General features: G+C 42.7%; 1 protein-coding gene across 16 annotated transcripts in view; it reads left to right on the forward strand.

Annotated features, from left to right (window-relative positions):
* The window catches only part of EML1 (EMAP like 1), an 899,863-nt gene that overhangs the window by 838,421 nt on the left and 48,561 nt on the right, over nucleotides 1-12,881 (forward strand). For all 16 annotated transcript variants that reach the window (XM_086937774.1, XM_086937770.1, XM_086937771.1 and 13 more), the window contains 2 exons: nucleotides 3,108-3,205; nucleotides 3,291-3,378. In XM_086937774.1, the coding sequence (XP_086793900.1) occupies nucleotides 3,108-3,205; nucleotides 3,291-3,378 (186 nt within the window). The remainder of the gene's footprint in view (nucleotides 1-3,107; nucleotides 3,206-3,290; nucleotides 3,379-12,881) is intronic.

The following is a 12,881-nucleotide window of genomic DNA, read 5'->3' on the forward strand; positions in this document are numbered from 1 at the left end:
GCAGGCTCTGCAGTGGGATCTGAAGTTCCAGTGGGCGCAGCATCAGAGTAATCTTTCAGATCTGGTCCAGATCTCAGAGGGAACTGCAAAAGATATGCAGTGGTGGTTAACGAACCCCATTTGGGTCAGCGGCAGACACCTCTCTTCCCCAATCAGATCTGACAGCAGTGACCGATGTGTCATGCCTGGGATGGGGCGGCTATTTTGGAGAGGTGAAGATCAGAGGACTTTGATCTCCTGCGGAATCCGTACTCCCATCAACCAATTGGAGCACCAAGGGGCATTGAAGGCATTTCTACCCTCAATCAAGGGAAGGCTCATGCAGTTGTTCACGGAGAACACCACCGCCATATGGTACTGTATTAAACTGGGCAGGGTAAACCCTCTGTCAGGAGGCCCTGTGCCTCTGGACATGGCTGGAACGTCTTCTGCGGAAAAGAAGCAACTCCATCGATTGGACCCGAAAAGAACGTTGTCCTTCTGCCTTGACCGCACAAGAGTTCTGTGTGGCCAACCACCTCTTCTTCGTGGGGTAAGTCAGTCGAGAAAAAGGCCATGCAGAAACAGACCAGCTCTAGATGGATTATGCTCTGAATTAAAATCCGGTGCACATTGTCTAAGAGGCAACCCCCTGAGGATTTTCATGTTCATTCCACCAGAGCAAAGGAGTCCGGGTCCTGGCCATTTGACAGGCAGCAATGATGGCCTCTCTGCACACCTTCAGTAAGCACTACTGCCTGGACAGGCAGGTTTGTTGAGACAGGCATTTTGCCCGTTCGTTCCTGCAGGACTTTTTGGTGTAAAATTGTTTTTGCAGACCCACCTCCGGTGAAGTATTGTTTGGATATCTATTCTAAGGTAAAGAATCTGCGACCTAGAAGTCTCTATCCGATGAACAAGTCACTTACCTTTGGTAATGCCTTATCTGGTAGACTCTTTATATAGCTTCAGATTCCTTACCGACCCACCCATTCTCCACTGTCTGTGAATTGATTACTAGGAATTGGGCTTCTATCCTTTCAGGGCCCTCGTTACTACATGGGCCTAACTCTGGCTCATTACAGAGGGTGAAGGCAGTTCAACAAACAGGATTTGGATATTCCAGCAGCTAAGAACATTATACAGGCTGGAAGAAAACCTGCACATTCAGGCTTTAGATCTGTTAGTAGCATCAAAGGAGCTTCACTTACTATGATCTTGTCTTAGTTACAAGAGCTTCAGCAGGGAACGCTCCCTTACCCTGGAATCCCTCAAAATTGAAAGGTGAGATGGCACCCAACTAAACACATCCGTCTGCCACTAAACGTAAACGGTCCTTTTTTAAACTTCCAGGAAATAGACCTTTTCCTGTAAGTCAACATCAGGCTCAAATGAAGAAACCTATAAAGCTGTTTTGTCAACCTTCCTTTGGGGCGTAACCCAGGAACCCCCTCCAAGGGTGTGCAAGTGTGACAGTCCTAACATTGATGGAAACTGGTCTGTGACTTCAACCCAACCATATGGAATGAAAGGCACTTTATCTTGCTTACAATGGAGATGTATACTTGGTATAATTTTTTCACTTTTGATTAATTTAAATGCGTACTTGGGGGTATGTTTAGAAGTACCATGAACCTGAGGCACGTCTTGTGTTATCTCAATTACCTAAACAATGTGTGAACTGTAAATTGAGCAGCTGACTTGCTTTAAGAATTTTCCCTGGTTTATGGGGACTTTGCTTCGCGGTGAGAAAACATAATCCTAACAGAAGAAGTAGAATCTAAGCCATGAAGCGCAAGATGAAATAATGAGTCCAATGAACAAACAAGCATCGGCAAAGGACATCTCTTCAGCCGTCGAAAGCTGGGGTTTTTTGTTTATTGCAATCATTTGCCACATAAAGAAAAAAGAAACATGGTTCTACCTCCACGTGACTCCATATATTTGCAATAACCATTTTAAATTAAAAAAGTAACCTTTCATATTATTTTAATGGAACAGAAAAGATGCATACTCTGCAAGTTCTTATATTCCAGGAAAATATTATTATTGGCACAAAAAAGGTTCAATTGTATTTGAATTACTGTAACCTGAGAACTTAGTTTAGAGAAAGAAGGATGGCTAACATTCATTTAAAATGAGTGGAAATGATAAAGCATTTTTTTAATAGATGTGTCCTCAGGAGCCATTGGTTCCAGTGGACTGGCCTATTTCCCCGTGCCAGTGTTTGCTAAACTGTGGTTCGCAAGCTGATTTTTGGTTGGTTGCCAAAGCCCAAGCAATAAATAAAGATGCCTGTTCATTTGTTGCACTTCGAAGACAGAGGTGAAATGTCATGAGATGTATTCTGACAAATCGCTGGATACTTTTTAACATGTGGATTGGTTTTTACAAACTCCTCACATTGCAGTCCGAAAGAAAAATAAAGTGAATTATGTAGCAATCCTGCTGCTGTACATGGAGTGTGAAAGAAAGGGGTGTAGGACGTAGTTTGTTGTAACACAAACAAAATATAAATGGCTGTAAATGTACCGTGCACATTCAGCAGATTTGCAAGCCACAAGCAAACTAAATCCATTAACACAGAATTATCAACTTTGGGCAGACTTACATGTTAAAGCACATCCTTTTATGAGCTAACTTTTTGCCATGCGCAGACTTTTGAGGGTCTGACTCGAGACTGAAATGCTGCATCTTCACAAATTACAGTATGCATTTTCTTTCCATATAAATAGGAAAACTGAAATTTTAAGTCCAATTAGTACAGGTCACCTTAAAGAAGCAACTTGTGAGGCAGTCTATTTTAATAACTGTTATGACTAGTAAACAAGTAGAGTGCATAACAACTTCAAGACAGTGCAGTGTCACTGGATATCCAGGTCATTGAAATACAGGGTTTTATTTTCTTTTTGGAATTTAACAATAAAAATTATTCTCCACCGCGACAGCACCCGAGATGTCTTGGCTTCTATCCCTTGATTGTGTATTTTTAAGTGGCTCTCTTGCAAACTAAAGATTTTTAATAATCCTTACTTTTATATTGAAAACGTAACGCATGAATAATATCTGTGACGGTCTCATAAGTATGTTTTGTAAATTAATAAAACTGTTTTTGCTTTTCTCAATAGATGGGAATTACTTGGCCATAGGTTCCCATGACAACTACATCTACATTTATGGGGTCAGTGACAATGGAAGAAAATACAGTAGAATTGGAAAATGCTCAGTAAGTTGATTTATACATATCAGTTGGTTAATAGTCTATCCATAGTGCTACAGAAATATCCATATTAAATTTTGTTTCTCTCTAGGGCCACTCCAGCTTCATCACTCACCTAGACTGGTCTGTTAATGCCCAATACTTGATGTCCAATTCTGGAGACTATGAAATCCTATACTGTAAGTACGTGTATGTTTTGGTGCTCTTTCTTGTGTTCTAGAGGTCTTACGAAGCGAATTAGCAAAGTAACACTCCACTTTGAAAGGTCCAGATAGTCACTGCTGTGGGCTTTTGTATCTTTGGAACACCCAGTGTGCCAGTTACTTATATCTTATTATTTTATTGTTTAAAATATATTCATATGTTTAAAAAGTTGATTCCTTGGTAATATACAACAAAATAAATCCAGTTTTGCTATGGTATTTCTAGTTCCATCCATCAAATCCGAATCCTTCTCCAAATTTCTGTCTCTTGAATGCATACTTTGATCAACTCCTAAAAATAGAGCCTAATTTCATGAATATACTCCCCTTTTATTGATGCCATGCACTTTCAGGTAGTAACTAAAATAGTGTGATCAATATGGATTCCTCACAGCACTATGCTGCCTTTCGGCCTATGTTTGCTCGATACAAATACCAGATACATTCGAACAGTGGGTTTAATTCTGCCAGGAGCAGTGTGAAATCTCATTGCCTAAACCTGCCTTGTGGCCCCTCAAAATAAGCTATGTATGAATTAGTAATCTTGTACTGTTTTTATTATTCATGATGATGAGTAGCATTATTGCTAGTGTTTACATCCTTTCTTTGAGATCCTCAAAGCATTATCAAGGTTGCACTTAGACAACAAGTTGCAGCATTATCCGCAAGTAGACCTTGATTTAGTGTCCTTGTTTCAGCACATAACATAGCTGCAAGTCTCTCGTGCCTTCCACATATGGGATTACCGGACATTGAAACTGAAACTGCTTCTCAATAGCATTTCACCTTCACTCTTTAGGTCGAGCAATTTATTGCTCAAAACCTATTACGTGTGACCACACTCTCTTGAACAAGCCGGATTTCCTACAATGCATGTTATGTTCTGGAGTGTAAAAGCTTCCCCAGGCGCACGCGTGGCCTCACTCACACCCCATATGCCTGCTCCCCCTCCCCCCACGCCTCGCACCAGATTCCCCCGCCACTCACATTATGCTTGTTACCTCCCACTGGCAGCCTGCGGCCACTGATCACAGTATAGGCTTTGATCTATCTCTCACCACTCTCCCGCTCCCTCCTCCCACTTGCTCCTACTGGCCATGTAAAGGAGACGACACTGGAACAATGGCTGCCTCGCCAGGAATGGCCTTCTGTCGACCCCTTCTTACATCGTCCAGACATGGCTGAGGCAGCTTCTTCCTGCAGTTTGTTCTTTGAGCGAGGGTATTCCTCGGTGTGGCAGAGCTGCATGCAGTGTAGGTCCATGCACACCACAACTTCGCTTTGCTTTGTTGTATTTTTGCATTGTTAATGTCAACATTTGTTCGCAATTCGCCATGTGCCTTTCGTTTGTCTCGCTCTCTCCTGCCCCTTCACTGTCTTAGCCTCTCCACTCTTCCTCTTTCTGTCTCACTCTCTCCTGCCCCTTCACTGTCTTGGCCTCTCCACTCTTCCTCTTTCTGTCTCACTCTATCCTGCCCTTTCACTGTCTTGGCCTCTCCACTCGTCCTCTATTTCTGTCTCACTCTCTCCTGCCCCTTCACTGTCTTGCTTCTTTTTATTGTATTTGTGCAAATCTAATATCTTGGTCTATTCCTTTTCAATAATCAGGCATTTTTGTTTATTAGGTGTTTGTTTTTGATGGGTTTATTTATAGGCACTTTCTATCGCCCTCACTCTATCTATCGCCCTCACTCTATCGCCCTCACTCTATCGCCCTCACTCTATCGCACTCACTCAGCACCACCACTCAGGGGCACCACAGCATCAATCTGTGCAACCGTTCAACAACTGGTTCAAATATGTTCTCTCAATGTCTCAAACTTTATTACAAATATCACAAAAAGATGTTAATATTTCACTTCTGTTCTTGGATTTTTGTCACAAAATACACTTAACAATCTTCACAAAAGTTATTTACAAAAGTTTAAGCTATTGCTATTATAAATCACAATAACTTTTATTTAAGTATTAATTATTTAAAAAAATTAAAAGCCATTGTTATTTGTAATAGCAATACATCGAAGTCACATAAATACAACACATATTGCATTACAAATGCTATAGGTGTCACATTTGCAAAAGTTATAACTATTGGCATTGTGAATGACAAAGCTATTAATTTCGCTATTTTCAAACCCAACACAAATAAAAAAATTGTCATTTACAATACCAATAGCTCAAAATGTCCTAATGCGAGACCAATTGATTGCTACACAAAAACAAGCATTTGCAATGTAATGTTGACCTAAACCAATGTTTACCCAGAGTCCATACTTAAAGTGAGACACGACAGCAGCAGTAGGGGACAATGAAGAGATTGCTCTTATTTTCTGGGAATAGGCCTGAGACTGCATTTGTTTCCAGAGCTTGGGCGAGCGCCTCAGTTGGTAAGATTCCGTTTTGCCTGGAGAGCTGAAAATCTCTACGCCCATACATTGGATTATCCAAAGCGTACTTTTCTGCAGCTGTTCCAACAAAGCATGCTTGAGTGTGTGAAGTGGCTCGATTATGAGCCATTCCTACTATGAAACCTTTTTTTTAGTGCCTCAGCTGACAGTGGGCAACTCTGTGACTACTCATTTTGGGTTTTTAACGACTATGACTTTGCCCTGCTCCATAACTAGTTCACAGCAGTGGTAGCTCATGGATTGACTGCCGCAGAGCTGATGAACCAAACTAAAGCTTTCCGAACTATGCAGAATGTACTGTGTACAATCTGCCTAGTTGTATTAGCCTCATTGAGTCCTATTCCGGAGTAAACGAAAAGTCTTGCTCTCTGAATTAGTTGCAGACTATGACGGTGTATTAAAAAAATTCTCAACATTGCTACTTAAGTTTCTCTTCTGCATTCCTTCTTAAGATGCATATTTTCAGGAATCCCACAAGGCTACATGTAGAGTTCTAACTGTCCCAAAGAACTAGGAGTAATTTTTGCCTTGTTATTAAAACCAGTCATTTTATTGCAACCAGGTTTTCAATAAGTTGGACATAGTTGAATTTGCACAAATCCTTTTCTGCAATGTGAAAGGGTTACATCATAATTTGTATTTGTTCTCGTATTCGGTATCAGAGTACTCCTTAGTAGATAGTAATTTCCATAGTGTCGCTAACTTCCCTTTTTAACATCACTGATTTTGAAAACCTGCTGCTCTACTAAACCCGGCTGGAACTTTGTTTACACCTGCAATGTCTTGTGTAATTTCCAGCATTTCGTGTTGCATTTTTGCTCGAAATGCCCAAGATTATGCCAGTATGCTGCGTCAGGTAATTGGTGACGTTAAAAATGCGATAACAGGAACACAGGGACACTATGAACTGAATGTGAATGGCTGTTTTTTGTTTTGTGCGCAAATATCTGCCTTTTAAAAAGAAAATTGAAATGCGTTTTGGAAGCGAGGATGTTAGCACAGGCTGTGGGCTAGAGATTTGCCCAGGGTTAATACCTTTGAGGAAAGTGGAATATTATATGGTGTGGTTGTATGACCTCACTGTTTAATGAGACAAACCCTTATCCGGTCCAATCAGGTTTGTTTGTAAAACCTTAGCTCACTCCTGGGTAGCTGTGACTCAGAGCAGTCCGGCTTTAGCAAAGTAACAAGTGTAAAGCAACAAGAAACACCAAAACAGTAGACTAATAAGACAACGCATCACATTAAAAATCTAACATCAATTTATAAAAATAGGTTATGTTTTTATCTTTAAATGGACACCGTAACTACAAAAATCCATCAGAGGGTTCCAGCAGTATGAGTTTTCAAAGAAACAATTAATCAATGGTTTTCACTAAATGTAATAAATCTTTGTAATCTAATGCGATAGCCGGTTTACAATAAGCCTTAAAAAGCAAGTGGAAAACAGCTATAGGACACTCTTTGGGGTGCCAGGTCTTAAAAGAAGCCAATCACAGGGATCTTTCAGGTCCAGGGGGAGAGTTGTCTGTTGGTATAAGCGGTCTCCACTCCAGTTCTGGATCCTATGTATGAACCGTCTTTTAAGTCAATGGAGTGGCCCTGCTTCAGGATGATGACAATGCTCAAGAATGATGAGCCGTTGGCATGGTTCTCCTTGGGCTTTGAGGTGGGGGAGAGAAGTGGCAGAGGCCTCAGGGGTCGAGCTCCCTTGAAGTCTGCATGAAATCAGGCACAACCACTGGTCTCCTGTGCAGCAGAAACTGCTGTGTTCGAGGCATGTGGGCTGCTGAATTCATATTTTAGAATTGGATCGCCGCCTAGTGTTGGGTCCGGATGATTGCCACTTGTTGTCTTGGAAGAGTCTTCGAAGTATCACGAGATAGGTGACTCCTCCCCTGGAATGGAATGGGCAACTTCTCCATCTTCAGATTGTTTTTTTTCGCCATTGGGTTTGGATGCACTTCAACAGCTCCAGCTTCGATACCGAAGTTTTCCCAAACTTTCTAGGTCCAAACCCTTTATACTCGTTGGTATTGTCTTCCGCTCGGTTCCCCTCGACTCAACAACACTTTCACTTCTCTCTGGTCGTCGACGCGCGCCGTTGGGCCTTTTCGACGCCACGTGGGCCTCCTGCTGATGGAAAGGACCCCGTTTAAAAGATGCCCACAGTGTGGATCTAAATTTCCACACAGTGATAAGCATAGAGTATGCAACAGGGTCCTATCACCTGACCACAACGAAGAAAACTGTCCAGCTTGTGCTCAGTTCCGGTCAAAGAAGACTATCCGGAACCGAAGAGCTGCTTGACAAGAGATGCAGCACCAGGCACCAGATCCAGAAAACCTATTCGAAGACTAACATGAACTTCCAGAGGCGGAGGCTCAGACTACCTGGAGATAGTCACTGTAGAGGACCAGTCTGACTCCGAAGACCAGATCACACCGGGGCAAACCGTGAGAACCAAAGCACCTACCCCGCCTCCACCGAAGGCTCCGGTCAAAGCATCGCCTAAAAGCCTTAGCCACGACCGAAACACCGCTTCAGAAGCCCCGCCTTCCTGCTCGGCTCAGAAGACCACACCCCAGCCCTCCACTGCCTCGGAACCGGGAAAATATCGAGACCAAAAGAAGTTGTCGAGCACAAAAAAAGCCATCGACACAAAACCAGCAGCAGAGCCGAGAGGTCGTCGAGCCCTTCCTCTAGTTTGTGATTGCTTCCTTGCTGGATGACAGAACGGCACTCTGATTATCCTGGGTCCAACAGACTGAGGCATTTTTGGAGGGTCAAGACTCCGTCTCCAGGGCTGTTCTGCAGTTATCCAGCTTCTTGATTCTGGGTTCACAAGGGTGCAGGCTTATCAGCTTTTATGGCCCTGTGGCTGTAACAGCGAGTCAGCCAACTGACTCTTGGAGCTGCTTTCTCTGTCTGGCACTCGTAGGCCACTTTTTCATGAGCAGGGCACCATAGGTGAAGTCCTCTTTTCTGTCCAAAGTGCAGTTCTTCGGTCCTCTCTACAATACAGATGTGATCTGAGGTCTGAGTGCCAGGGGTTACACTTTAATGCTCACTTCGAGCCTAGGGGGAGAGGGCAATTAATGAGCCAATTGGATACAAGGCCCTCTCCCACCTGATGATGACTTTCTGTGAAGTTTGGCATCTAGCTAGCCCAGAATGCACTATTCCTCCTATACCCAACATGGCATTGCCCTTCTCTCTGTGTGCGGAGCTCCATAGCCCAGAGATTTGGCTAACTATAGGGATGTGCACTTGTCCTAAATAAGCAATTTGACAACCACATTTTCCTCTCTGCCTGCAATACCAGCCTGTCTGCTAAAACAAAAACAGCAGCCTGTTCGAAGTGTGACTACCATTTGCTTGCATTTGCCCCTTTGATGGTCGTATTTTAGGCTCACATCCACTCTGTCCATCCTAACTTGATGAGGTCATACCTCTTTCCTCCCCAGGTCCTTTGCCCCTATTCCTGAGTCACTCGCCTCTCACCAGGAGGGCAGCTGGTTGTCTCGTAGACTGCAGCTGTGTACTAGAGAAAACTGCTACTGGACCTCTGGGCAACAAAGTTGCAATTTTCTAAAGTTGCCATTTGTAAAATAGTTGCATTAAATTCTACATGAGCAAGTGTCTTGGTTAATGCAACGATTTTGTTGACACCTTAAAGTACTTCATTCATTAGATCCATTTGGAATTTAGCACTGCTGAGTTGCCATTGGGTAACTCCCTACTCACCAAATGCGGCTCCTAGCCTTGCTACAGTGAACATAAATGTGGCATTTTTACTGTCCGGACATATACAATTTATAAACACGTTTCTTTTAAATATAATTCACCTGCCTTAAGGGCTCGATAGGCCTGCCTTAGGGGTGACCTATAAATATTAAAAAGGAAGGGTTGGGCTTTGCTACTAGTTCAAATGGCAAAGTTGAGTTAGACGTTTAAGTATTGCTCTTCAGTGTCAGACTGGGAGTCATACTTTGCTTTTTAACACGCTCATGGTGGCACAAGAATTGCTGCAGCCATGAGGGACACCTAACTTGGAGGCCCTGGGTACCCTTGGTACCATATACTAGGGACTTATTGGTATCCTAACTTAGGCCAATTGGACATAATTTTTAAGGATCTGTGCACTGGCACTGAGGCATGTTTGGCAAGTCTCAGTACACTTTCATAGTCTAAAACCCAGCAGCATCATTCGTCAAAATTGGGGATAAGCATGCAAAAAGATATTTTCATACTCCTTGCATAATATGCACTTTTCATGTTGGTCAATTATTTATGTTCGAGAGCTCCTGTGCTTCCTTTTCTTTCCCAGAACTATCCTATTTTTTTGGCAGGTTTTGTTGTTTACACAGGTATGGCTTAAGCTTGAGCCTCCGTTCCTTCACCTTCGGTATTAAAACCAAACCAAAAAAATCATTTACTTTCTCTGCCATTTGAGTCCCTATTTGCTGGCTTGCCTTTTATGTTAAACACAATATCTTTCAATTCCGTTTCCATTCATGTATTTGTACAACGTTTTTTGCTTCCTTTCACACTGTTCATTTTCCAAAACAAGGAACGACAAACTGTCGGCCACAGTACATACCAACAATAGAACATACATTACAAATTGTATGCTGTTAATAATCATATATAAAAAATATGGAAATGGACAATTTGCCTATTATCACCTTTCACAATGAACTGCATGATTTTTCCAGATGGTTAATGTAAGAGACTACTGACAATCCTTGTTTAAACGTCTGTATTCAGAACCGGACTCCCACTGTACAATGTAGATAGAAATGCCATTCTTGGATACTTGAGATTTTCATGGAATAGGTATTAAAATAAACAAATTAGATTTAATTCCACATTTACAGTCTTGTACAGGATTTAAATGGTGGATGCTTAGTCACTTTAAAAACGTAAAATGTAAATGTAAGCTTCCACAAATTGGGGAAAGAAAAATATAAGTTGTTTAAAACAAGTGTTTTTGCTACTCTCAATAACCTAACTAAAATCATTCCAGATAGGCCTTCCTGGACAAAATCTACTATTAGCTTTAGACTTTGGTCAGCATCCCTGATACATTCTAATGTTCAGGGATGAATTCCCATATCCTATAAACTGACTGGACCAAAGCTTTGAATATTGATGTAAATAAAGATGACAGAGATTTGATCCAGTTATTATACTCCAGCTGATAAGCATCTTCACTTTATACAACAGAACATTTCTGGAAATATTGGTCTCCAGCTAAAATGTTGTTTGTCCTGTCTAGAAGGGGACAGCATTTTTTTATTGTTTTTACTTGTCATGTGGTCTTCCCCAAAAATGTAACTATTAAAAGAAATGTCCCTTGCATGGGGTACAGTTGTGTTCTCCTGCCCCGAGTGTATCTGCTACAATTTTTTGTATTTGGCCCTGGTTGCACACTGTGCTAAAGTATATGTGGAAGACTAGGCCTGTTACTTGATATGAGAAGGGTCCTGAACCTGTCCTGTCCTCTGGAGGAGTGCACGTAGTGTGCTCTCATTGACACATGGTGGACTACTGTCCCTATTGTGGGCTTAGCAAATAGAACAGTACAGTGGTGGCAGCATAACACGTTTCATGAACCCAGAGGAGTGGCCAAGCTTCTCCCTCTGTCACTACAGTGGATCACTACTGACCTCCTCTTGTAAAGTTCTGCTACTATGTACTTACCCAAATCTTAGCACTAACACCCAAATGCATGTTTGTGTATGTGGCCTGCATGGTACATGCATGGTGTGTTTGACTGGTCCAGAGTAATGGAGGCATATGGGATCCATTTTGGATACCCCCTGGCCAGGCCTTTTGCACACAGTAGAGGGGAGGATGTTTTCTGAGAAACTGCAAGTGTATTTGTTGACATTCCTGAAGCTGGAGGGTGGAGACCTAGACATTGAATTGAGGATGGAGGAGACGACGCTTGTGTAGAAATCCATTTCCGCATTTTGCTGAGCAAGTAGCTGCTGATTAGTCTTCCTGAACTGCGTTTTGGTGGATGGTAGGGACGACGGATGGGACTATGGACTTTGTTGTGTAAGGTGATGGGTACCTCATTGGTATGGCCTAACCTTTTCTTTCCCGAATTACACTTTCAGTTGGCTGATAGCAGCCAGGTGCAGAACGTTTACATCTTTATTCTGGTGTTATGGGTGCTCCAAGCTGGCGACAACCTGCTGCGAGAAGCATCACTTTACACAAAGGCTGTGTTTGGAAAACAACATGTAAAGGACACTTGGAACGAGACCCACATCAAAAACCAGTTCGCAAAATGCAGTCCGAGGATACTCATGTCATGTCTGCTTTTGTTTAAAAGTGTGACCCCACTACCCACTTGTTCCAGTTCTAAATCCTCCATAGCCAAGGAAGGGAGTGCACTGCTGAGTATTCACAGGGCTGCTGTGTAACCAGATATGGTGAATGCCTGATTGCTAGCTTCCCAGAGGTGAGGAGGCATCACTCAAGGCTGGTCACTTGCTGGTATAGTTGTATATCTGTCCTTGTGCACCTAGGAGGCAACCTGCCTTCCTAGAATGGGACGAAGCATGCCTACTCTTCACGATGAACGGCTGTCCAGGACTGGTGAGGTGCATCAGGTCCTGGTGTGTGTTACAGAAGAGGATTACTGTGGGAAACTATCTGTATACCGAGGTGCCTGTGGGCCTACAATCTGTGTGTTTTTTGGTGGGAATCATGACAGCTGATCCTAAGATTGCCAAAGTGTGGTCACGGTTGTAATTGGAATCCAGATCAGCCCATATGTGACATTATTGCCCAGAAGAGGATATGCCTGTATGTGGCTTTGTTGTCCTGAAGGAGTTTGCCCTGTTTGTGTCTGCAACATCAGAAGAACAGCCAGTGTCTGAACGAGATCAACCGTTGGCTACACCGCAGGAAAGAGATTTGCCTGTACATGGCAGCACCGATCCCAGAGAATCTACCCACATTGGTTTATCGGTTTCCTGCTGAGATCAAGCCTTCACAGGGGATCGCTGAACCTGCCGGATTAACCATTGTCAGTGGAGATATGCTAAAGCAGGA

This window comes from Lissotriton vulgaris, chromosome 9 (genome assembly GCF_964263255.1).
Source record: "Lissotriton vulgaris chromosome 9, aLisVul1.2, whole genome shotgun sequence".
Lineage (NCBI taxonomy): Eukaryota > Metazoa > Chordata > Amphibia > Caudata > Salamandridae > Lissotriton > Lissotriton vulgaris.